This window comes from Orcinus orca, chromosome 8, assembly GCF_937001465.1.
Source record: "Orcinus orca chromosome 8, mOrcOrc1.1, whole genome shotgun sequence".
NCBI lineage: Eukaryota > Metazoa > Chordata > Mammalia > Artiodactyla > Delphinidae > Orcinus > Orcinus orca.
Window position 1 is genome coordinate 46,459,620 of NC_064566.1, and position 26,530 is coordinate 46,486,149.

Consider the following 26,530-nt stretch of genomic DNA (forward strand, 5'->3'; position numbering starts at 1 on the left):
TTTCAAGAACTTCAGGGAAGCAGGAGTCCCTAGAATTCTCTATATCTCTCACCTTGCCCTTCTCGCACACTTTGCCAGAGTCTCAGCTGTGAGAAACTCACAAAAGTATTGTAAGACTAATGACTATTCGATGCCTGTACTGCACTTTGCAGACGCTTCATGCTAAGCAATCACAGTGAACCTCCCTGGATTTGTCAAAGTTTGGTGGGTTTTATTATTTGGAGTTGGCGAGAAATCTATACCTCACTCATAATGTGATGCGGAAGTATCTTGGGGCTAAAGCAAAAGTAGTTAACAAAACCTTGTTGTCATTTGAAATTACTTCAGAGTCATCTTTTTCCTGCATGCAGCAGACATCCTCAGGTAGCTTAGTTTGCGCTTAAGAGTGCAGGCTCCACAGTCACACTGCCTCCGTTTACATTCTGACTCTGCTGCATCCCCACTGTGTTTTCTCAGTTCTTCATCCACAGAATGAGAATTATAGGAAAAGCAGCTACCCCTTACGTTTATCATCAGTATTAACAGTGCTTGTGAAACATAATGAAAACATTATGTGAAAACATAATGTGAAACATTATGAAAACACATAATGTTTTCATAGCCATTATTTTTAAACTTTATTATCCTCTTTTTTTCCTTTTTTGCCCATGACATCAACATTCTTCAGGTTCTCCAGGCCAGAAAATGTGGGAAGGACAGTAACGTCCCCTATCTTGGAGTCTGCCTTCAAAATGTTTCTATTTCTGTTCCTATGATGAGCTTCAGCTCTTCCTTCTTCCTTAACTCCCACGTCCCCTCTGTCACCAAGCCCAGGCAGGACTTCCAACACACTGTCACATTCATCTCCATTGTCACCTCTCTGTGAAGTCTTTCCACCACAGCTATTACTTGTTCCTTTATTTTGAACACATATTTCCTTGCCGTTCTTATCCTGCTATCTTTACTCCTGCTATCTTTGCACACCTATCTCTGTCTTCAGTAGAGTGTAAGCTCCTTGAAGATAGGGGTCAGTCTTATTCATCCTATATTCCTAGCACCCAGCAAAGTGATTCAAGTCAGGTAGGCATCAGGAAATATTTGGTGGTGTTATTTTCCTATTCCCATCTTGTCACATTGTGTCTGGATAACTCCGAGGCCTCCTGGGCTCTGTTCTCAACTGGCTCTATCATCACTCTGATATTCTTTCTTAAAGTGTTTCATGTCATTTCATTGCTCAAGCCCCATGACAACTTCCTTTCGACTATGACATTGTTGACATTTATCTGCTTGGTTTTCAAAGCTCCCATCAATTTGGCCCCTTCCCAAATATCCACACTTGATTTTCCCATGACACCCCATTCCCTCCACCCCAAAAAGAAAATCACAGTCTTGCAAATGCATCCTTCTGTCTTAGCTCTTGCTTCCTACCAAGACGGAATGGAATATTCTCCTTCTTCCTTTCACCATTGAAATCCCACCTATCTTATTCAGGAAGCCTTCTCTCATAGCCAGAGACTAAATCCCTCAGCCTTTAGGGTAACAGTCGTTCTCCTGGCTGCAAAATTAAGCTCTGTGAGGGTAGACATCAGTTAGGATGCTTTTGGTGGCAACCGATACAAAAATCTGATAAAAATTGGTGTAACCAATAAAGGGAATTTATTGGTTTACATACCTTAACTTCTAGCAGTAGGGCCGCCTTTAGGCAGGGCTCAACACTGTTCCAAGAACCTGTTTTCTTTAGGTCTGTCCTCTCTGGGAATAGCTTCAGTGTCCCAGAAAGACTGTCAGAAGCTCCCAGAACTTCAAGCTTTCTTATTTATGTATAGGAGGAAAAAGAAAGTTTATAACCCAGGATTTCCAACAGATTCATTCTGATTCCAGAGGCAAGGGAACATGCCCATGCCCTAGTGGCCAGGGGATGGAATGTGCTGATGGACACTCATGAATCGGGGGGTACAGTTAGCCTCTCCTAACCACACAGAGCCACAACAGAAACAGGAACTGGTGGAAGGCAGGGATGGATGGGGTAGAGACAACCACAAACGTCCCTACATACTTTTTTGGTCTTCTGCACTGAACACAGTGCTGGGCACACAGCCAGTGCACAATGACTGTGAGATGCCTCAGATACCAGCCTCCTCCTCTGGATGTTCAAATGAGAACAGAATCTAGACTTCTGTTCCTTTGGTCCCCATTGTCCACTCCCACCACCCCAAGTGATCATTACACCTCTGCTCCTCAGCAGTCCTGTCTGTTACAGACAAACATGCCCACACTTTTGGTTATTTTTTTTTTTAAACTAAAAACAAATTCTAGCTTAGAGTCCTTAGGCCACCCAGTGGTTCCCTCCACTCCAGCCTCCTGCCCGCACCGGGTGAAGGCAGGTCAATAGCCTTGAGTCTCTGGGGGACCAGCTCCCCCCATCACGAGACTCTCCTGGGATCCGTGAGGGCTGCACACCGTGACGGATTCTTCCGGCAGAGGGGAAGCCCGAGCTTTTGGGGAATTGAGGTCGCACTGGCCTTTCCCGCCAACACCCCCTCCCCAGAAAGGCGGAGAGCTACCCCCTACACTCTCGCCCCGCGCATGCGGCCTAAGGCCCCAGCCCCCTCTGCACATGCTCAGTACACGCCCTCGGCCCAGCTGGCTCGCATCCATGGCAACCTGCTAGGCAACCAGGAGTCAGTTGGTCTGAGGCCGTGAACTCCAACTGTTGGAAGGGGCTGAGGCTGAGGTGGAGTTTGAGGCTGTGATAAGTCCCTTTGGGGTCAGAGCTGTGGACTTGGGCAGGAGCAGACTCAACAGGGCCGTGGTGGGCTGGGCCAGCGGAGTGGTATCTCGGGCCCTGGGTGGCAGCTGTCGCCTCTGAGCACGTCTACAGAGGCCACAGCCCTGGGCTCTCAGCTCGGTCTAGTCCCGCAGGTGACTGGGTTAGGAGGGAAGTCTGTGGCTTGGGTTAGGGGTCAGTTTGTCACCAGGACTACGATTTGCGAAGGGGCGTGTGGTCTTACCCCCGAAGCCCCTACAACTGGGGTGGAGATGGGGGGAAAAAAACTAACGTATGTTGAGCTACTTAAATATGCCAGGTGCTTTCCATATCTCATCTCCTGGGCGGTAACTGAAGCACCGAGGTGAAGTGAGCACGCAGCCAGCAGGCTGTGAAGGATTTACTACAGCTAAATCCTTCTCTGAAATCCCAGCTCTTGCTCTTTCAACCCCTCCCCTATTTCCTGAGCTGAGCCTCCCCGGGCAGGTGATTCTGGGGACACGCTGCGCTTCGGTGGGACCGGGTGCGCCCGCAGAGAGGCCGCAAACCGCAGAGCTGAGCCCAGCCCCGGCCAGGCGCCCTCTCCTGGGCTGTGGGCTGCAACTCAGATAAACAGCAACTCAGATAATAGTGCCGCTTGTTCTCAGGTGTTTTCTCCCAAGGAAATGGACTCCTCCCCAGGGCCTGGGATGCCTTTGCCCAAATACTGCAGCGTGGCCACAACCCTGAAGGCCCCTGCCTGGGCCGGCACTGCTCCTCCCTGGGAACTCTCCTTCGTCTGCCCTCTCACCTCCCAAGCACCCTGGCTCACCCGGCAGAGGCCTCTCACCAGGTATCGATCTCGGCTTCCTTTTTCCTCTCTGTTCTTGGTTCTAGATGGTGGGAGAGATGGCCCAGGAGGGAGAGAGCTTGCTTCCTGGGAAGGCTGAAAGGGTTCTTTACCGTGTGGGCTCTGAGTTGCTTGGGGTTTAATATTCCCCTAGTCTAAACTGCACTCCCAGTGACATCAAGGGTTGACCTGGCTTTCATCCCACCTTTTAGTGGAGTGGCAGATGTCAGAGTTGGCATGTGTGAGGGAAGGCAGTCAGGCATCATCAGTTATAAACTTCTAGCTCATTTTACCATCAGCTCTGAGACTTGCCATGGGACTACATGAGCAATTAGGGTTTCTGCTACCAACCGCTAAGGTGAGGTCTCCAGGTCCCTCCTCAAGTTCCCTCAGTATCCCTCAGTTATCCTGGCTTTTTGTGAATGGTATCTTTAGTTGGCTGTCTACAGTGTGAATACAAGAGGGGAAAGGAACCTCAGCCTGTAAGCACATACAGGTTGTGCAAGTCCCAGGGATTCATGTCCATGCTATTCAAGTCAGTCTGCCCAGGTTAGAGACATGCCAGCCTGAACACTTTAGCCCCTTTCTTGATTCACTTGTGTGGACCATCTCATTCAAAGCCTGTATCCGGGCTTGCCCACAAAGTAAACAGGTTTTTTCGGAAACCCAACCCTGACTCAACAATTCCCTACAGCTTGGTCCTGTCCACAAAATTTCCCAGAACTAGCTTCTCCTTTTTTCTGTCTCACAGCCTCCTAGTCAGCTCCTCTGTGCTTCCTGTGCTCAAACACCTCCTCCTCTCTTATTACCCCACAGTGCTCAGCCTTCTTGCAATTTTGCTCCTTTGGCATCACCATCCAAGCCTCCATGCCTCATCGTGGAATCCCACACACCGCCTCAGAATTTCCCTTCCTGGAAGTCTTTCCTGGCCTGCTGTCTAGTCTCAGACCAGCACTCATAACCAGAATACATAAAAGCTAATCCCACCCTGATTACCTTGAAACAATTCCCAATCCTCAAACGACGGTTCCCTTCACTCTCCTCTCCTTCTGCCCCTTCCAGTAGTTTACCTTATCTTACTGGAAGTCACAGATTGCCACTCTTTACATGGATCTCTGTTCCATATTGCCTTATCTGTCATGCACACACCATGGCGCTGCTCAGATCTAACTCTGAAACGTGTTTCTTGATGGTTTTAGGGCTTGGTTTTCTCTACTCCCTAATTCCGTTTGCTTTTTCCCAGATATGCATCTTATGACCCGTGTCTCCACATTGCTGACCCAGCATGGCAGGGGCCTGGCTGGCTGAGAAGAGGTGGAGATGCTGCGGACGCATGGGTCCTGGCAAGAAGGGAAGCAGATGGCTTTTATTACAGGGCTCAGATAAAGGCTGCTCCCGAGGCAAGTCCCTAAGTCCCAACATCTCCCCATATGCTCCTCTGGATGGCCCTGTCATACCTGATATGCCTCAGCTGTGTGTGCCCAGCAGTTCAGTTTCTTGGATAAGCACAGATCTTCCATGGTCAGGATGCAGAAGTGAAAATGTAATGTCAGTGAGTGCATTAATTTGCTAGGGCTGGGTAACAAAGTGGCACAAGCTGAGTGGCTTAAACAACAGAAATTGTCTCTCGGTTCTGGGGACTGGAAGTCCAGGTGTTGGCAGTGTTGGTGATTCTGAGGGCTGTGAGGGAGGATCTGTTCCTTGCGCCTTTCCTAACTTCTGGTGGTTTGCTGGCAATCTTCGGTGTTCCTTGGCTTGTAGAAGCATCCCCTGATCTTGGCCTTCATATTCACATGCTGTTCTCCCTGGGTGCATGTCCGTGTTCAAATTTCCCCTTTTTGTAAGGACACCAGTCATTGGATTAGGGGCCCACCCTACTCAGTTGTACTCAGTGTGACTTTGTCTTAAGTCGTTACATCTGCGATGACCCTATTCCCAAATAAGGTCACATTCTGAGGTACTAGGGACTAGGACATCAACATATGAATTTGGTGGGGTAACTATTCAATCCATAACAGTGAAGAAAATATACAGTAAAAGCACTTTGTTCAGGAAAATTCAGTGTGTCAAATTATGGGCGCCAGCCTAAGGGAAAGAGGAGCAAAATGTGTGTTCCTCGTGTAAGCCTGTGTCCCTCCACACAGGAGCACAGTGCCTGCGTGCTGGGGCCAGGCCTGGGCTTTACTTTGGTGGTTACTTGCTTCTTTGGGATTTTTCTCTTCCCACAAAGAGTCAGACTTTGTGAATGTGGATCCATAGAGGGAAAACAAGTGTGATTTCTAAAAATATATATAAATGATAGAATTTCCAATCAAAAGTCATTTTGTCATTTTCAAGTAACTAATATGTAATTTCAAATGAAATATTAACAGGGTTTTGCTCAAATATAGATCCTGTCTAGTGGTTTGATGAAAGTCAATTTGTAAGCTTGTTCTTTTAATTAGCTTAGTATTTCTCCTGCCCTCTCTGCCAGGCTGCTCATTTGCTTCCTTTGCCCAGCCTCCCCTCATGGACGTAATGGCAGTGCAGAGGGCTGCTCCAACAGCCCCAGCCTGTCCTCGCCCGAGAGGGCCTGTGGATGATACCCCACCCCTGGCTGGCCGCGGACACAGGGACAACACTTCCTGGGAGTGCTGGGAGGAGGGGGTGTGCTTGGGGAAAGATCCAGAGGACCCAGGTTACTCCTGTGAATTGCAGACCAAATATAAAGATAGGAGAAAAACAAAACAAAACAAAACAGGAGGGCTTCCCTGGTGGCGCAGTGGTTGAGAGTCCGCCTGCTGATGCAGGGGACATGGGTTCGTGCCCCGGTCTGGGAAGATCCCACATGGCTGCTGAGCCTGTGCTTCCAGAGCCTGTGCTCCGCAACGGGAGAGGCCACAACAGTGGGAGGCCCGTGTACCACCATAAAAACAAAACAGGAAAAGGAAGAGCACGGGACAGGAAAGGCAAGAAGTGATAAACAAGAGTTGCCACGGCAAGAAGCAGAGGGAAGAGCGTCCGCCTCACAGCCAGCCTGTCTCTGCCATAGTGGGCTCCCGAGCAGCGCCTGGCCCTGCCCTTTCCCTAACCGGGCCTTGCCGCGTGCGAGGGAGACCCTGGGTCTGGCCCTAGGCGTTGTAGGGAACCATGGTGCCCCCTGTAGTACTTCCTAATGCCAGGTCTTATTCTGAGTGTTTTCTTTCCCACAGCTGGAGAGGCAGGGGTTCCTGCTGGTGGAATTTGAGGCTCCCCTTGTCACATGCCCAGGGCTGCCAGCCCAGCGGCAGAGCGTGGTCTTGGAGGAAGATGTCATTCAGTTCTCGCCATCCGTGGAATACTCACTGCGCCTTGGGGACAAGGTGCTGGCACTCTGGGGACCAGACCAACAGTGCTATGGCCCCGGCACCATTCCTTTGGGCTTGGAGGCAAGAGACCCCCAGAGAGGTAAGGGAGCGCTCTGGCCTCCCAGTCCCCAGGAGCCAGGCTGGTGATCAGGCTGAGGAGAGAGCAAAGGGTGTCTCTCCAGCTTAGGGGTCTTAGAGGCTTAAAAAATCCTTACCCTTTCACTTGCAGCTTCGTCCTGAGGGTGGCCACAGATAGACAAATCATATTTTTCAGATTATAAAATATTCTTTATCAGGGCAAAATAGCCCAAGGCTACTATGTCTATGTTGGTTACTTAACCCATGGTGTGGTGAGGTTATCCTGGGGTCACACCAGTACTCGTGACTGGTCCCCCACCAAGTCGTCCAGGGACTGGGACAGTCCCCTTGTGCGAGGCCAGCCAGTCAGCATCGTTGTGTTCAGAGAAGCGACAGAAGGAGGTTTCTCCTTCCCTTCCCCCACCTGCGGATGCCTCTTGGTTTTGACGTGAAAACCAAGACATGGCGGCACAGGAAGGGGTAGTAAACATGGGGCAGGTGAGGAATGTCCCTGGCAGGCTCTCCAGGGAGAGGTGCACACAGGCGGAAGCAGAGCAGAGGGGCTGTGATGAGGCTTTGCTTCTGGGGAGAGGAGAACCCTTATCCCATGATATGAAAGAGGCGACTGTAACAAAATGGTGACCTTTTCTATTATGTAGCATCCAAAGAAGAAGAAATTACTGTTCACTTCTGGAATGGCAGGACAGCTCCTGTGCCTCTTGGAGGGGTCAGGTGGGTGCCCCCAGCTGTCTGGAAGAAGGCTGTGGACAGGCTGCACAAGCCTTTCACCACGGAGCACCCCAGGCCCCTCCTCTGGGCCCCTTGCTGCTCTCTGGTGGGGCCGGTCGCTGGATGTGTCACCGGCGGGCTTCCTCTGAGCGCTCCATTCCTGTGCCCTCCCTGCCACCCGCATGTCTGCTGCCAGCTGCTGGGCCGGGGCTGCCTCTGCTGCCGCCCCTTGGCTGGACCCACCTGGTGGCCTCTAACCAGAACCTCAGGGGTCACAGCCAGAGAGCATCCAGAGACGGAGCTGAAGCCCACAGCACAGCTTTTGCCCCTTGAGGGTCCTAAGGAGGAAGAAGTAGCAGTGCAGGCTCCCATGGCTGTTTCTTCCTCCTCTACCTCCTCTTCTTCTGAAGAGGAGGATCGGGAGAATGAGCTGAAGATGGGCCTTCCCCAGAGGCTGCTGGTGGACAGCACAGGCAACACGGCCCCCATCCTTCTTGAGGAGTCTCCAAGGAGGCAGGGTGGCCTCTGCCAGCCGGAATGGAGGTACTGGAGGAGAAACGGGTCCGAGCCTCATCCCAGGAAGCCAGGTAGACCTTTTCCTAAGGCAGGGCTGAGGCCCCTGCTCCCTTCCCTCCCATGTGTCTCTCAGGAATCTGATGCACATGTCCGCTGTGCTGGGATTGGAAGTAACACTTAGTCATGTCAAAGGAGGGGCTGTGATAAGAGGGAAACGTGGGTTTTATTGATTAAATGGAAACCTAACAAGAAAGGATGGGCAGATCTTTGTGCTAAGGTTTGCATCCCTATTTGACAACTGTCTTTTCTTTGTTCACTAGTCTCTACCGGCAGGACTCTGCCACTGTCCATTTCTACCCTCCCCTCCCTCATTTTCCTTGGAGGCATTGATTTTTCTCTAGATGTACAGTCAGAATGCCTCCAGGTGTTGACTGGAGTCTTTCAGCACCCTGAGAAGCACAGAAACGGGTCTTTAAACACTGGCCATCAGACCCTACTCTCCAGATGGGCCCCTTAGGAAGTCAGAGCGGGAGGAACCAGGCACAGCCTTATGCGTCTCACTCTACCACTGAGAGGGGAGGCAGTGTCATTGTCATCGGCAACCTGCAGCCATCCCCAAACTTCTCTACCCAAGCAACATGCCCGTGTAGGTTTAGAGCAGTGTATCATTGATATGCCTCATGCCGTGCGGTCTAAATTCCCAGTGGGGCCCAGAAAGAGCAGACGCCTAAGGCAGCCGGCAGAGCTTTGTGAAGGAGGTGACTTGGATAAGCCAGCCCTAGACTAGATTCTTGGGGCCCTGTGCTGACTAATTCAACCTCAGTGAACTAAATGAACATCCACTCTGGGGCAGGGATACTGAGGGCTAAAGAATACCACCGCTAAGGGCATAAGGATCTGTAGGCACTGCCCACACTGGGACTCATTGTGGGTCCCCATGGGAAGCCATTGCCCTATTTTCAGGACAGCTGCTCAACCAGAAGGACCTCTCAGCCCACGAGGATTTTAATCTTACACCAGGAGTAAGGCCTTTATTAGTCTTCAGTTCCAGGAGGCTGAGAAATTGTTTCTACACTGAGAAACCTTCTTGGGGGACTCCTCTGGACCCCTGGGCTTCGGAGTGGGCAGGGATGGATGTGTTGGCTGCTGCTGTATTTTAGATGAGGTTCCTCCCTTGGCTTTCGAGGTGTGCGATCTTTCCCCCACCTCTGAGAGGGAAATAAGTAGAGGGACGAGAAGCTATAGCTATGACCAGCTGGGCTCTTCCTCCCCTCCCTGAGAGGACACTTTGTATTGAAAATATAAAGGTGGGAGCAGGGATAGGTGTTCCTGGGCCTCTTTCCTTGCAGTGAAAGGCCTTGGCAGAAGCTGCTTGGAAGCAGCTGTTTCTACAGGGTATGCCCTCCAACAAGTGATAATATAAAGAAAATGGTGCCAAAGTCTAGAGTTTTCAAGCTAAATTCTCCATAGCTTCCACTGCCCTCCTGCTTCAGCACAGACTGGAGAAAGAAAAGCTGTATCTCTCCAACAGGGAGGAGTCTCTGGGGCAGCAACTGAGGTGGCATGAGACCAGTCTCAGGGAGAGGAATGCCAGTGGGGTAACCAGAAGCCATGGCGGTCAGACCTGCCCCAGACTCCAGGCCTGCATTCCCATGGCTGTGGCCTGCTCCATGGCGTTCTATCCAGACTGGTTCTAAACCTGACTGAGGCCAAACAAATCTTCCCTGGCCCCAAGCATACACCGCTCTTATCGCCACTACCCACGCACCCACACCTACATTCAGCCTCTCTCCCCGCATCACCATATTTAAACAGATCCACTCTAAAGTTTCCCCCGCACCCAAATACATTCTAATAATTGGCTATAAGGAGAAATATAGTATCTTCAGGTACTTGGCCTGGCTTTCCTCTAGGTACTGGATCATTTGTTATGCTCTGGGCAAAGGTTAATTCTTGGAGCTGAACCATGAGAATCAGTGAGCCTGCCTTCTGCCAGGTCCTATCTCTGCACCCAAAGCTATGGAGAGTATGCCTGCATGGGGCGTGGAGAAAGGGGCATCTCCAGCCCCCGTCCCAGATGGAGTGCTGCACACCACACTAACTAGCGAGGTGAACTGGTGAGGTGAAGCTTGTAAAACGACGTGTGTGCCTGGGCTAGAAACAATGGCAAATACCAGAGCTTTTCTTCTCTCCCCTCCAGATCTTGTATCCTTTTAAGGAAATGTGCTGCTTTGCTTCTCCTAACTGCGCTTGATTGCCATTAAGCACTGATGCTTCACAGTCTGGTCTGAGGCTCTACCTCTTAAGGATCCTCTTGTATGGGTCCTCCGCCCTCCACACTTTTGACTCCTTTTAGTTGCAGGCAGTGAGGTTACTGTCTGAGACTAACCTAACAGTCCTAGAGGGCCAGGATTCATGCCAGCAGTCATGCTGCTCTCCACCCTCGCTTATGACTGAAACAGGGTTCAGACAGTTAAGGGATTCTGTGATCCTTGATACACTTCTACATAAGTCAAGTCTAATCCCATCAAAATGGTGGCATATTCAACTAACTGAATTTTGGGTTTAGGAACAAGACTTTGCAACATCGGGAAAGAAGAGAAGGGCAACAAACAACAGAAAGTGAAAACTGCAGCAGCGGGGAGTCCCAGGGAGCTGGTCCTGGAAGCCACTGGCATGAAGCCACTACAGATCTTGCCAGAGGAAGCTGAACACAAAAAACTGAGTCGGGGTACTGCGGCACATCAGGAGACCAGAATTCCCCCTAAACGAAAAGCCCCAAGGATCTAGGTAAAGCAGATGGCTGGGAAGGGGCTTCTGAAGGACTCTTTCCATGGTTGTTTGACCTTCTGGGGTCATACCACTTTTGAGAATGATAAAACCAATGGCCCCTCTTCCCAGAAAAATGCACACACCCACAGTTTTGCATATGATTTCAGAAGGCTTACAGAACCCACGAATTTCATCACTAGGGGTGCAAGGATCCCCAGTTAACTGACCCCTCTACCCTATGGTGGTGGGCATGGGCCTGCTTTACTAGGCCCTCGGTCCGTGAGAGTCTGTTCTTTGCTAGGAATGCGAATACAGCTCTACTTAAACCTTTGTATTCTTTTTTTTAGATATATATATATTTTTATGTGTACCATTTTTAAAGTCTGTTATTGAATTTTTTGCAATATTGCTTCTGTTTTATGTTTTTTTGGTGCTTTGGCTGTGAGGCATGTGGGATCTTAGCTCCCCGACCAGGGATAGAACCCGCACCCCCTGCATTGGAAGGTGAAGTCTTAACCACTGGACTGCCAGGGAGGTCCCCAAACCTTTGTTTTCATCATATAAAATACTGGCCTTTTTTCTGAGGAAAGACATGTTCAAAATGAGGTGACTCCTTAGGCAACTAAACTGAGAGATGCAACAATACTGTTGGTGTGGTAGCTTAAAGATGTTTAGGACACATCAATGACTTTGTAATTTTAAGGATAGAAAGTCACTGATTTTGAAGTCAGAAGAAGACTCTCAGGATTTTTTTTTTCTCTTGTAGGAAGCTAAAGAGTAGATACCTGAGGAGGAGTTAGTTACAAAGTGGCTGACACAAGGCCTTCTTCTATGGAAATGGTACAGTGCAGGCCACAGGTGATAGTCCAATAAGCAGCAGCATCTTCACCCCAGGAAGACATCCCTGCAGATAAGTGGCAGGAAGGCACCTGTCCTAAGGGGCACAGGAGTGTGGCGGCCCTGGCGAGGGCTCCCTTCCAGGGGCCTGGTGCAATCTGCTTGAGGATGCCTCTTCCACAGAAGCTACAGAACATGGTTGGCCTGCTTTGGGCAAATGTGTCCACAGCCTCTCTGCCATCTTTTCATGAAGCCTCAGTTGTACATGAGCAACATTTTGTTTGACTTCTTAATGCCAATAAAAAGGAATTCTCTTCATTTCCAAATTTCTCACTTTATTATCATAATTAACCTTTACTTGGAAAGCAAGCAGTAAAAACTATTCAGACAGCATCATTACATTATTACTTCAGGCAGAAGAGGGTGAAGGGACTTTCAAGTTAAAATAGGCACTGAAAGAGACAAACTCCAGTTCCTAGGAAGGCTGACCCTCTACAGTCAGCATTAAAAGCAGGATTAATGTGTAAACTTTAAGAGGATATAATGGTAGCTTTATTCTTCTTGATACTTAAAAAACAAACAAGAAAAAGGCGATGTCTGTGATGGTCAACATCATATGGGGAAGACCAAGTCCACACTTTGTCCTGAATCAACTGCTACCATGTAAGTCTTCTTGGTCAAGTCATTTACACCCACAGTGATGGAATAGGTCCCTGGATATACTTCTATGTAGAGGTCCTTAGAGATGTTCTCAGCCTGGAAGGAAAAGTGGATATTAGCAGTTTAGAGATTTTATGTACCAGTGCCGTCAGGGCACCTCCACCCGGCTCCCTCTGTGTGTGATGGAGTGAGGTACTAACGTGGGAGATGGAGGTCCTGCTTTCAAGGCTTGGCTTGGCAACGTAATAGGACTGCCATTTAGGCCAGTCTCAGCCTCTCCTTATGCTTGTTTCCTTATTTCTAAAATTAGCTCACAAATAAGCATGTATGTGAAAACACTAAATTGTTATAGGAACATGAAGGATCATAAAAGGAACACTCTGGTTGGAGCAGAAAGGTTAAGAATCAGGTAGAGGGAAAGGCTAATGACGATTGCTTTGGGGCTCAAAAGTAGGCAGTGGCACTTGTTATCACAGATCAGCAGTAATGGCAAGGCGCTGTGGGATAATGAGAAGTATTCTTTTTTTTTTTTTTTTTTTTTTTTTTGCGGTACGCCGGCCTCTCACCGCTGTGGCCTCTCCCGTTGCGGAGCACAGGCCCCGGCCGCGCAGGCTCAGCGGCCATGGCCCACGGGCCCAGCCGCTCCGCGGCATGCGGGATCCTCCCGGACCAGGGCACGAACCCGTGTCCCCTGCATCGGCAGGCGGACTCTCAACCACTGCGCCACCAGGGAAGCCCGAGAAGTATTCTTTTTAACTGTGCTTTGCTAAGTTCATTATTAGGAGGATGGAACATTTCTTTTCACCTAAAGCTGAGAACACTAGGAGTAGATTACACTTTGTCATGCAGAAAGTCAGCTGGCTGGCTAAAGCCCTCCCTTGGGAGACCGGTTCTCCTATGCAGATGGTCCCCGACTTATAATGGTCAGACTTATGGTTTTTTGATTTTACGATAGTGTGAAAGTGATACGCATTCAGTAGAAACCGTACTTCCAATTTTGAATTCTGATCTTTTCCCGGGCTGGTGATGTGCAGCACAATACTCTCTCGTGATGCTGGGCAGCGGCAGTGAGCGATCTCCCAGTCAGCCACAAGGATCACGAAGGTAAACAACTGATACACTTATAACCATCCTGCACCCATACAACCAGTCTGTTTTTCACTTTCAGTACAGCATTCAATAAATTATCAATACATGAACTATTCAAAACTTTATTATAAAGTAGGTTTTGTGTCAGATGATTTTGCCCAACTGCAGGGTATGTAAGTGTTCTGAGCACGTTTAAGGTAGGCTAGGCTAAGCTATGACGTTCAGTAGGTTAGGTGTATTAAATGCACTTTTGGACTTCCCTGGTGGTGCAATGGTTAAGAATCCGCCTGCCAGTGCAGGGGACATGGGTTCAAGCCCTGGTCCAGGAAGATCTCACATGCCACGGAGCAACTAAGCCTGTGCACCACAACTACTGAGCCTGTGCTCTAGAGCCCCCGAGCCACAACTACTGAGCCTGCGTGCCACAACTACTGAGCCTGTGTGCCTAGAGCCCGTGCTCTGCAACAAAAGAAGCCACCGCAATAAGAAGCCCATGCACCGCAACAAAGAGTAGCTCCTGCTCACTGCAACTAGAGAAAGCCCGCGTGCAGTAACGAAGACCCAACGCAGCCAAAAATAAATAAATAAAAATTTAAAAATAAAAAAATAAATGCACTTTCAATTTATGATATTTTCAACTTACAATGGGTTTATCAGGACGTAAGTCAAAGAAGATCGATACTACAAAACACTGGAAGCTGGAGTTAGTGGAAAGATTTATGTTTAGAGCTGAGCTGAGCACAAGCCATTCTCCAAGGACAGACTTCATGCCCGGCTGGTAAGTGGTCATGGCAGATATGCAGGCAGAGGAAGGGTCTCAGCTCAAATGGCCAAAGAGCAAAGTCACAAACCAGAAAAGGGCCTGTAATTAAGAGCCCAAGCGCCTATCCCACAACTGGGAGACCACTACCAATGCTTACTCAATGCTCAGAAGGAGCCACAGGCAGAAGCTGTCATTTCTACACCACCCCTGGGGGTGGGGGGCAGGTGGACCAAACTACTGCCAGTAAATTCTGCTAGGAGGAATAAATGATAATATTTATACTTTTATGAAACTCCCTCTCTTTCCATCTTGCAAATAGATTTGAAGCCAAGGTTTTCCGAAGCTGCTTTATGCTATATCCTTTCATGCCCAGTTACTGCAAAATTGGAGGCTTATCATCATTTAACTGACGTGAATGTGTATGACAATGCCACAACTATTTATTAGTCATCAACTATGAAAATAAACAAAAGGTTTCAGAAAATACAGCTGTATCAGAATTGCAGAAAGCCAAGGATGCTTCATTTGTCTGCATAAAAGGTGCAAGATTGGCCTCTGTGATTCCTACACTGTGAACATCAGGAAGATTAGCATTACCAAAATACAGTAAGTATTAGAGGCATCTAAGCCTAACAACTTGTACTAAAAGCAGAATAGTCTTAGTTGCTACTAACTCTAGTATATTCTGAATCCTGGCTAGTAGCACACTGTATGCAAACAAAAATTAAGCAAACTATTGCAGCAACACACCAGAGTTCCATTCCTCAGAATTCCAGCTCTTCCAAGTTCCAAAAGATTCCGTGGGTTCATGAACTAATGAATATTTTATCCTAAAAACATCACTGTATGTTTTCACAGAGAAACATTTGCGGAAAATAGGAACAAATCCCTTCAAATGTTTTGGAACCTGATCTAACCAAATGTATACATTTCAGAATTTCAGCAATGGTTTTCACTTTGTAAGCAGGAGGGTCAGGCCCCTCCTGCTGCTTGAACAGATGGTGGAATTCCAACAGGACCCAGTGCCAGCCCAGCTGAGCTGTAGGAATGGAGATATGAATACTTTGCATTCTTTCCAACCGCAACTATGAGTTCAGGCACAAAGAGTAGCCCTGAAATTTCAAGTGAAGGAAGGATACCAAGAAAACATAATTTTACACTGAACTAAAATGTTGTACACTGTCCCCAAGGGTAAAAATATCCCAACTTAAAAATACTATAGATCCAGTACAAAGAACCCTATAGTAACCAGATCAGTTCATGGAATTGCAGTGGTGGTGGAGCCCAGTACCCTAGAAGTTCTGTACTCACAGGCTGGGATGCCTCTAGCGCACACTCTGACGTCTGACGGATGCCTCTGACACCAAGGGGGGTGTCTTTTCTCTGAAGAGTGAGGTAGAAACATTGATTAGGGCCCAAACTTTGACTTCTGGATGGTAGAAAATTTTTCCTACTTAATTAGGAACTAACAATTGTTCTGTCAGTGTTTTCCAAGTTGTCACCTAAGTTCTTAAGGCTTTTAGTGAATTCTGCAAAGTATTTTTAGTCAGATGTTTACCATGATTACCTTTTATCCTTACATGGGATTTGGACTCAGATAGACCTGAGTTTGAATCCTATCTCTGTCATTTACTGAGACGGACAGATTAATTTCTCTATGCCTTGGTTTCCTAGTCTATAGCTTCGGCATACTATGCTGTAAGGAAGATCTAAAGTGCAAAAGTGATTGACATTTAACAGGCTCTCAGAAAACAGAATTCTCTTCCAAGGTTCTCCCAGCAGTGGGAGTACTAGAGGGGAAGAGGCTGAACTGAGAAAGTCAATTTCCCTTAGAGGCACCAATTTACGTCTTATAGGAAGGGATGGGAGGGATACGAATGACTCTTGCCCACATGTAACTCCCTTAGGGTCAAGCACTCTTAAGAGGGCCTAGGCCAGGGCAGAAGAGGAAGCCCAGGATCCAGGCTCTGGTGCTATCCCTTGTACCCCAGGCCAGGGAAACAGGATGGCTCACATCCCTGCGGCCACTCTCCCGTCCCTTCCCTAAACCCACAGGCCAGAGAAGTCAGGAATCCAACCTGTGGATTAGACTCTGAACTTAAGTTTGCTATCTTTGAGTACAACCAGGGGAGTTTAAAAAGAAAAACAAAAGCAAAAAAAGCCTACTCTCCCCAGAAACAACAACAAAGGACTCCTGTTGAATCAGTTCAACAAGTAGAGTCTTTGGCTTCCCAGAGTGACATGTGGTAAAATACAGGTAATTTGCAGTGAGAGGCTTGTAATTGTTATCTTTAGGAAAAGCATTTTGTTAAAAGAAACCCCCACCTTGCATTTCCTTTTTTAAAATTACCAAAGACATGATACTTATCACTACCTTAGAGTGAAATATGTGATTATTAAAAATCTCTTTCATATCCCTAGATGCAGAAGAGGATATTTGAAAGGCTTTTTGTTAAGCCTGTCCAAGAATCCCTTGGCCCAGGACTGCAGGTTCAACTGAAGATCCGACAGTGGCATTAATATCTTATTTTGGACAAAAACTCCTATTTCATGTTCATTGCTGTAAGTTCTCTAAGGCTGGGAGGTGACAGATTTCTGTGGAGCGCTGTAATGCTGAGTCACCCAGGCATCCAATAATACAATCCAGCAGGAGCTCCAAGATGTAAGGCCTCCTATCTTGGGAAGCTGAGGGCACAGCACAGCACAGCTGAGGATACATACCTGACCATTCCCAGTGTCCGAGCACAAGTGCAGCTTCGACTTCCCTCTGTGATAACGATAGACGTGGGTTGCCCCTCCTTCCTCTGGCACAGATGAATAATATTTCTGGAGAAGTAATGTGAAAGATGCTGGGTAACCAAATAGACTGGTCAAATTTTCAAAAAACTCCTTGTTACTTGGGCAAATGTGGTTAAGGAGGGAGGCAAGAGAGCAAAGGTAAATTACCTGCCCTCTTGAGAGGCCTTTGAAGTCATATAACAAATCTTAGCCCGTGTAAAGTGGCTGCAGAGAAGGAAACTGCACTTGGCCTTACTTTGCTGCCATCTGCTGCCTCTGTAGGGCAAGAACTCTGGCAACTCAAGCTGGGTAGGACCATGCTCTCTGCCAGGTTAAATAATTTTCACAACATCCTCACCCCGAGGTCAAATACACAAGCCCTTTCATCTCCTCTCATGACAAGTTCTGACAAACAGGTCTGGGTTTACTAAGTCTCAGACAAGGACAAGAGAAGAGAGAGGTGCATCTCCTTGAGATTTAGAAATACAACAAGAAATATAACATAAACCCAACAGCTATGCAGCCGTTCTCCCCATGCGGAGGAGGGGAGGGAGAAGACTCCGATCTAAGCAAAAATAATCCAAAGGATCAGAATGCAGTTTTTTTCTTGTCCACTTCCTTCCTCCCCCTCAAAGTTAACCTTAGACTTGCCCCTGATTGTGACTAATGATGAGGACAACATAAGCCTGCTTGCTTTGAACAGAGGGTAGGGACAATGTTTAAGGCAAGAGACCAAAAGAATGAGAAGCTGGGGAAAGCATGTCAGGACATGACTCTAATGATGTAATTTAGGGGATGCTCCAAAATTCTGAAAGCAAACTCAAACACTGTCTTAATTCTATTTCTAGAAAGCTGAGAGGTTCTGAGCCTCCATTCCTTAATGGAGATTTGAACTAAAGCATGAACTGAAAACCAAAACGAAGAACACCAATTTGCTAAACCTCAAACCAAAGACAAATATTATTCCTTTTACTGAACCATGAACCAAAGTGTTTAACTTGATCACTTTATAGTAGAGCCAAAGTTATGGATTTTTCTAAAACCATTTAACAAAATAATAACATAAAAATACTCTCTGAACTGTATCTCACTGGTTGGAATCCTATTTTTGGAGTCACAAGGATTTTATAAAAGATGTAGAAGTATTAGAGATTTTTTGAAACTTAATATTCATTATGAAATTGAAAAGCAGGACAGAAACAAGGTATTCTCTTCCTTCTGCCGTACAGACCAAGCACCCTTACAAACACATAAGAATCATAAAATGTTAAGGCTGGAAGAGACCACAGAGTCTGTTTTAATTCCTAGAAGACAGAGAGTACCTTCCATGCAGGTGATTTTCTTGAATGTTGGCTGCCTGCCTTCAACATTCCCTGAAAGTACTTAAAGATGACCTTAGTGTATGGTTTTGAGAAGAGGGCCTTTAAAACCTTTGTTCACCCACTTCAATGAATGGGACCAAAAATCTCACATAAGTACCCTGTGCTACAGTTTATGACAATTTTCTGGTGTTCATCTCTCAGGGGAAACCAAAGAAACAGATTAGAAGGGCTGGAAAGGACTTGAAACATCATCATTGTACCATGTGGGAAGGTAAGGCTGAGAGAGACTAACTAGCCTAAGGCATTATAGCCAGAAAGTGGCAGAACACAGGTCTGATTCCTGGGAGGCTGCTCCTGCCATTAAGCCATGCTACCTCTGATGAGGGCACTGCATCTGTGCCACATAACCACCTCTGTGGCCAACAAGTGATATGGACCCAAAGGGGCATACTTAAAAACTACATTACCAGGGGGACTTCCCTGGTGGCCAGTGGTTAAGACTCCGTGCTTCCAATGCAGGGGGTGCAAGTTGGTTGGGGAACTAGGATCCCACATGCTGTGTGGCCACACACACACACACACACACAAAAGCACACCACCTTACCAGGGACTTGGAACAGAGATTAAGATCTAATGGAGGGATTCTGTTTCAGTTTTTGCTTTGAAAACAGAGAGGCTCGGTTCCAGTTTAGAACGATCTTACTGATTAAAAAAAAAAATTCAGTTCAAAGTTTTAAATACCGCTAATATTCGGACTTGTTTTGGAATTCAGCAAATAAGCCCCGCCCCCCCCAACAATAGTGAGGGCAGATCTTTTCTGGCTTGTGCATTGCTGTATCCTCATAACAGTTAAAGTTAGGCATCCAATATTTGTTGAATGAATTCTAACCTGGATTTATCACCTGGTTTAAACCCTTGGCTGATTACAACCTGCCCACGAAGGCAGGGCAGGGTGAACAGGCAGTCTCCAGATTCTCCCTAAATTCCACAAAAATCCACTTTGTGATCCATCAGCAGGCAGATCAGGGGCATGACTTTGGCTTACACCAACTTACCCCACACTGACTTGAGGTATAGTCCATGAATTCAGCCATTGTTCTGAAGGAAGCACTGAGGGTTGGGTGTCTTTCTTCTCTCTATGTGAATAAACGGCAAGTCACAGGTGAGATCTGTATTCCCTACTGGAGAAGGAAGTCATTTTGGGAATACCTTCCTTTTTACTTTTTGAAAGGCCACTGCTCGTTTAAGTCAGTAAAAGGCTCTTACTGAGAAAGAATTCCAACTCTAAAAGGAATACACAGACATGCAATTTTTCCAGGACAAAGACAGGTTTGTTGGCTTTCCTCTAATATCAAACGGTAGCCTGTAAGAATTGTTGTAAAAAGTAACCAACCAGGGCCGAGCACTAGCGGTCTCCAGCGGTATCCTAAAGCTAGCCAATAGGAATCTGTCAAACGTCAAGAGTTTTCAAAAGGCTTTCCGGTTCACTGTCCTGATACTTAACAGCTTCCGCCAAGGACAGGATCCCTCGGGTGCTGCTGTGTGGCGTGCCCTGGTTCTCAGCAAGCCGCTGCTGAGCGAATGAATGGGCTGGTCCCGCAGCACTGGGGCCCTCACCTCTCCTGGGAGAAGGCGATGGGGGCCGGCTGCCAGCCCTCTTTCTCTGTAGGGCCGCTCCCGGGAAATGACCCCCACGCTGCCTTTGGGAAGCTCCACCGAATGCCAGTCCACCGCCCTCCTTTTGGCCCGCTCCAGCACTTCTTGACCCAGCCTAGCCGAGCGTTGCAGGGAACGTCGGTCTACCCCGTTCAGCGCCGCGGCCGCCAAACAGTTCTCCATGTCTCCCTGCGAGGGCACATAGACACAAACACCGGCGGGTTAGCGGGCCTCCGGCACCCCGCTCCAGCTCGGGGTCGGACCCAGGGCCTTGATCTCCCCGGCGACCGCCGCCCCCGGCTCCGCCCAACGCGCTCTCTAGCGGGCTTGGTGTCAGGGGCGAAGGCATGCGCGCGGAGACCCTCCATTTCCGTCTCCCCCTCCCTCGCTAAGAATCCCTCACCCAACCGGCCTCTCAAGGCGCATGCGCTCAGCGCACAGTCGTCGAGGGAGGGCTGGGCCTGGAGCATGCTGCGCCGGCGCAGCAGGCCATTGGCGGTGCGGGGTCGAGGGGCGTGGCGGGGGCGGTGAAGCGTGCGGCCCTCACAGGACAAGCCTACTGTGTCCCGGCCGCTGCTCCTGTGAGCGGGTTGCCGGCCTAACTGCCAGAGCGTAGGGGGCGGGGCGGGGCCTGCCAGCTGGCGGGTCGCGGGAACCGGAGTCGACCCAGTGGCGGAGGCTGTCTGTCCACGCTGTCGCAGGAGGCCCTGGGTCAGGATCTGGCCCTTAGAGGTCGTCTCCGCCGCCCAACGCGGAGAACCTGGTGTAAAGTCAGGTGGTCTGTTGGGCTAAGAAATCGTGGGGAGTAAGACGCGTGCCTCCAGGTGCCTATTAATGCCTGGTCTATATTTTGGGATCTCGCTACTCCAAAACCTCTTTTGTTTGGGAGATGACTAGGATAGGCCAAACAGTGCGGCCGCCACAGTGGCGTTTGGAGAAGGGAGTCTGTCTGGCCAGCAGGCTGTGGGCTGTGGGATGTCCGCCCACAGGGCCAGGGGTGCCTGCGTTGTTTGTTGGGTCTCTCGTAATCCCCTCGTGGTTGCTTCCTCACTCCTCCGGTGAGAAGTATAGACACACCTTTTTTGGAGGCCGCTTCTCTCGGGGGCGGGGGTTCACCTTTCGAGAATAGTTGCCCCACGTTTAAATAAGGAGCCGTGCGTCTTTACCTTCCATTCCACGCCACCGGTTATCTGGTAGGAGATACAGGGTCTCATTGAGAATTAGTGACTTCGCTACACCATCCTGGCGCGCAGCGAGGCCTTGTTGCTCAGGAGGGACCACTTTAAGGGACACGAGGAAATCCTCAGTGCTGAGCAGGTCTCCTCAGCAGATGGCTTGATTAGCAGTTCTGAGCTATCAGGTGTGTATGAGGATACTACTACAACCTCCATCTGCGCTGTTGCTCATTTCCTGCTTTCCTCTCAGAGCGAAATTGAATGGAAGTCTTCATTATCCTCGGGATAGTTTTCATTGTAGGAGTTTTCTAAAACTTTTCCTTCAATAAGTGTTTCTTAGGTGCCTCCTTTAGACCATAGTGGTTTTATGCACAGGGTTCCAAATATCCAGTCTGGAGAGCTGAGTTTGAATTCAGACTCTGCCACTTTTTTGCTGTGTGATTCTGGGCAAACAAATTAATTTCTTTGAGTCTCACTTTTCCTCATCTCTATTCTAGAGGATACCAATAGTACTTCTTCATAGACTGTGAGCTTCTTGAGGACATGGACCATATCTGCCTTGTTTACTGAGTTTAAGAGTCATCTAGTATTTTATTTGCCACAGAAGGGACTGAAAATAGCGATTGAATGCTTGAATAGGGTTGCTGTAAGGATTTTGTGAGAGAGTTCCTGTAAAATACTCAGCACAATGCCTTGCCAAGAATAAGTGCTCCATAGATATAGCTACCATTAAGTGCCAGGCACTGCCCTAGGAGGGGTGGAGAATACAAAGTATAAAGGAGAACTTAAAAGAGGGAATGATGCACATAAAATCCGTAATGCTAGGAATGAAATATTAAGATTTTGTTCATATGCTGTTTGCTGTAAGATTGATCCAGATAAGTGCTACAAAGCTTAGAGGAGAAATATATATTGTTCAGCTGGGGGATCAAGAAAGGTTTTGTAGGAAGGAAACATTGGAGCTGGGCCTTGAAGGATGGCTTAGGAATTAATGGGAGAAGGGGTAGTTAAGATACCTGTTAATTGCTCTTATAATGAATGTAGTTAGGGGTGAGATAGAATTTGTTCTTCTTTTATTATTTATGGATTTCAAGATCCTGGCTCCATAACTGTTATCTGTGTCTGTGTAACCATGAGCAGACTACTTAACTGTTCTATACCTCAGTTTTGCCATCTATAAAATGGGAATAATAACAGTACGTTCCTCATAGGGTAGTTGTGAGGATCAAATAAGTTAATATATGTAAAGTGCTTTAAATAGTACTTGGCACATAGTAAATGCTCAATAAATATTAGCTAGTATTATTATCTTCATCAGACTTCAGCCTTCTCTCCCAATATGCCCTCACTCATCTGAGACTACATCTACACTGCACCCCACTTGACTCTCTTCCCCAGGATTCTGTTACTACTCTCCACTCCCAATTCCATTCCAGTTGAAGCATTATCTTTTTGTCAAGGGAAGTTTTTGAAATCTTGCATGATTCCCAAGTACAACCTGTGTTTTCATGGCTTTTTTTTTTTTAATATTGTGGTACTTATCCCAATCTGATTTAAATTATATGTAGTTCTGATTAGTTCTCTCCTATCAGCTTATAAACTTCTTGAAGGTGGAAACTGTTCCTTATTTGTCCCTAAGTATCCAGAGACTGTTGAGCAGTAGGTGTTCAATAGATATTTGTTGAATTTACTGATTGAATTTTTAGTTTAAATAGATTCCTTTTAGGCCAGATAAGAATTGGCTTCTTAAAAAAATCCACATACATACACTTTAATGAATTCAATGAATATTCAGTTGTAACTAATTTTTCCAGAATTTAACATTTAGAAATATATGGGAAAGAAGTTGCTTGGAATGAAACTGAAGCCTGAAGACTGACATGAAATTAAATCTTTGTGTTTGTCTTTATGTTTATAAATATATATATATATATATTTAAAAATAATTTCAACGTTCGTACTGTAAGCCACAGATTGAGCGAATCCTTTTTCTCTTTTTTAAGATTGGATGGAAAAAAGTGATGGAACATGACCTGTCATCAGGACCCTTGTGAATCAAACACTGCCCAAGCCAGGTACTCCTGAAAGCCACTGGTAGAGACTTAGAAATAGACCGAAAAATAGAGGGAGGGCATATAATCAGGAATGTATCTGATCATTGATGGAGAAAGAAACCATTGGTATAAGTCTTCCATGATTTCTTTCTTCATAAGGGTAAATTCATTACAGAGAACACATAGAAGTTATTTGTCTATGTTTGGGGGAATAGATGACTGGAGGAAGTGTTTATTCCTGAGATCTGAGGAAAGAGATTGATGCCGTATTTGGGACTTTTTGAGGACAAAAAACAAATCTAGTGAAGAGCAGTGTAAATTCTGTTTCTCTATGTGGAGGGGGCAAAAAGGGTTAAAAACGTAGGATGCAAAAGTGGGTGTCATGCCAGTTAGACAATGATTTATACTGCACATACCGAAGAATGTATAAATCATTTTATCTGACAGGTGGTATTTTTATTTCTTCAGGAGACTTAGAGAGCTTTAGAATCATTATAGCTTTGTAAAGTAGTATTACAGTCGTTATATCATGACTGAGTGAGTCATTAGATCATTCATTTTGCCTGATTACATCAACTCATTGGGAATGAAAGAAACTCATCAAAATTGTCATCTCAATTATATAGATTAAAGAAAATGAATCCAACTTCTGAGAATTAGCTTTCACAAAATGTTAAAAATTGACTGGAAGTTAAAAAATTGATTGCAGAGCAGGAATGATTAGTGAAAAGTTTTGTCATTTTAAAAACATCAGAGATTAAAGGAATAGTAATTTTGGAAGATATAAATAGTTGGAATCCATGTAGAGTTTTTTAAAAACTACTTTGAGGCATAATTTATATATAAAATTCACCTGATCGAAGTATACAATTCAGTTAATTTATTTTAATTTTAGTTAATTTATGCAATCATCACCACAATCAAGTCTTGGAACATTTTCATGACCTAAAAAAGAACCCTAGTGTCCACCATGTGCAGTCAGTCTTAGCTCCCACCCCTAGACCCAGACGAACACTATTTTGCTTGCCATTTCTATAAATTTGCCTTTTCTGTCCAGTTCCTATAAATGCATCATATAATATGTGACCTTTTTGTCTGGCTTCTTTCACTTAGCATGATGTTTTTGAGGTTCATCCATATTGTAGCATGTATCAGTACTTCATTCCTTTTTATGGCTGAATAATATTGCATCACTATATTAATATACTACATTTTGTTTATCCATTTACCAGTTGTTCCAGCTTGGGGCTGTTATGAATAAGGCTGCTATAAAAGATTGGGTATAAGACTTCGTGTGGATACAGGTTTTCATTTCTCTTGGGGAGATACTTAGGAGTTAAATTGCTGGGTGCTACAGTAAATTTATGTTTAACATTTTAAGAGACTGCCAAACTGTTTTCCAGAGTGGCTGTACCATTTTACATGTCCACAAGCAATGTATGAAGGTTCCAATTTTTCTACATCCTCCTCAGTGCTTGTTATTGTCTTTTTTTTTTTAATTTGGCTGCGTCGGGTCTTAGTTGTGGCATGCGGGATCTCTCGTTGCAGTATGTGGTTCAGTAGTTGCGGCTCACAGGCTCTCTACTTGTGGCATGCAGCCTCAGTAGTTGCAGCACGTGGGCTCTCTAGTTGTGACGCATGGGCTCCAGAGTGCACAGGCTCAGTAGTTGCAGTGCATGGGCTCAGTAGTTGTGGAGCGTTAGCTTAGTTGCCCAACGGCATGTGGGATCTTAGTTCCCCAACCAGGGATTGAACCTGTGTTCCTTGCATTGGAAGGCAGATTCTTAACCACTGGACCACCAGGGAAGTCCCTGTTATTGTCTTTTTGATTATAGTCATTCTAATGGGTGTGAAGTAGTATCTCATTGTGATTTTAATTTTCATTTCCTTAATGGCTAATGATGTTGAACATGTTTTCTTGCGGTTATTAGCTATTCCTATTTCTTCTTTCATGAAATGTCTATTCAAATCTTCTCCATTTTTAAATTTGTTTTTTTAATTGAGTTATAAGAGTTCTTATTTTTTTTTATTTTTCAGTACGTGGGCCTCTCACTGTTGTGGCCTCTCCCGTTGCGGAGCACAGGCTCCGGACGTGCAGGCTCAGCGGCCATGGCTCACGGGCCCAGCCGCTCCGCGGCATGTGGGATCTTCCCAGACCCAGGCACGAACCCGTGTCCCCTGCATCGGCAGGCGGACTCTCAACCACTGCGCCACCAGGGAAGCCCAAGTGTTCTTATTTTTAACAAGAATTCTTTATCAGTCATATGATTTATAAGTATTTTCTCCCAGTCTGTGTCATGGCTTTCATTTTCACAATAGTGTCTTTTGAAGCACAAACATCTTAAATTTTGATGGAAGTCCAACTTATTAATTTTTTTCTTTTATGGATTGTACAATATTTTTGGTGTCATATCTAAATATATCTTTCCCTAATCCAAGGTCTTGAAAATTTTTTCCCTATGTTTTCTTCTAAAAGCTTTATATTTTAGTTTTTACATTTAGGTTTATGCCATTTTGCATTCATTTGTATGTGTTATGAGGTAAGGGTCTTTATTCTTCTCTTTACATGCAGATATCCAATTATCTTAGTACCATTTTTTGAAAAGACTATCCTTTTCTCATTAAATTGCTTTGGCACTTTTGTTAAATATCAATTATTTAACAAATTAAATATAAGGATCAGCTTTTGGATTTTTAATTCTGTTCCATTGATCTGTGTTTGTCCTTATGTCAGTATCACACTGTCTGATTATTATAGCTTTCTAGTAAGTTTGGAAATTGGCAGCTATGAATCCATCAACTATGTTCTTAATTTTCAAAATTGTTTTGGTATTCTAGGTCATTTGTATTTCCATAAAATTTAAATTCAGCTTATCAGCTTATGCATAATTATTAGGATTTTGATAGAGATTGTACTGAATCTATACATCAATTTAGGAAGAATTGTAATCTTAACATTAGGTTTTTGAATTCATGAAAATGGAACATCTGTGTATTTCAGGTTTTTTTTTTAGGTTTTTCTCAGCAATGTTGTATAGCTATTACTGTACTCTTGCACTTCTTTTAACAAATGTATTAAATACTTATTTTTTTATGTCATTGGGAATAGAATTGTTTTCCTGATTTTATTTGCAGATTATGTACTAGTATATAGAAATATAGTTGATTTTTACATATTGATATTGTGTCCTGTGACCTTG

The 26,530-nt window shown here is 46.1% G+C and overlaps 3 protein-coding genes and 1 long non-coding RNA gene across 7 annotated transcripts in view; 3 read left to right on the top strand and 1 right to left on the bottom strand.

Moving 5' to 3' along the window:
* The first annotated feature begins 111 nt into the window (after window positions 1-111).
* C8H11orf16 (chromosome 8 C11orf16 homolog) lies at window positions 112-12,376 on the top strand. Its single transcript, XM_004279271.3, has 6 exons — window positions 112-3,578; window positions 4,819-4,975; window positions 6,767-7,001; window positions 7,639-8,295; window positions 10,794-11,014; window positions 11,763-12,376. The coding sequence occupies exons 1-5, from the start codon at window positions 3,412-3,414 to the stop codon at window positions 11,012-11,014; spliced, it is 1,437 nt and encodes a 478-aa protein (XP_004279319.2). The 5' UTR covers window positions 112-3,411; the 3' UTR covers window positions 11,763-12,376.
* On the bottom strand, window positions 12,143-20,608 carry AKIP1 (A-kinase interacting protein 1). Its single transcript, XM_004279211.4, has 6 exons — window positions 20,505-20,608; window positions 20,063-20,290; window positions 19,501-19,581; window positions 17,067-17,171; window positions 15,657-15,728; window positions 12,143-12,589 (listed from the first exon to the last, which is right to left on the bottom strand). Exons 2-6 carry the CDS (start codon window positions 20,282-20,284, stop codon window positions 12,446-12,448), a joined length of 624 nt encoding a protein of 207 aa, XP_004279259.1. The 5' UTR covers window positions 20,285-20,290; window positions 20,505-20,608; the 3' UTR covers window positions 12,143-12,445.
* On the top strand, window positions 14,583-18,192 carry LOC125965254 (uncharacterized). The gene is made up of 2 exons (XR_007478942.1): window positions 14,583-14,951; window positions 16,767-18,192. It is a non-coding gene; the product is annotated as an uncharacterized LOC125965254 (long non-coding RNA).
* A 442-nt stretch (window positions 20,609-21,050) lies between the features above and the next one.
* DENND2B (DENN domain containing 2B) overlaps window positions 21,051-26,530 on the top strand; it is a 173,904-nt gene continuing 168,424 nt past the window's right edge. For all 4 annotated transcript variants that reach the window (XM_049713964.1, XM_049713966.1, XM_049713968.1 and 1 more), the window contains exons 1-2: window positions 21,051-21,461; window positions 23,280-23,351. The gene's annotated coding sequence lies outside the window, so the exon portion shown is untranslated. The remainder of the gene's footprint in view (window positions 21,462-23,279; window positions 23,352-26,530) is intronic.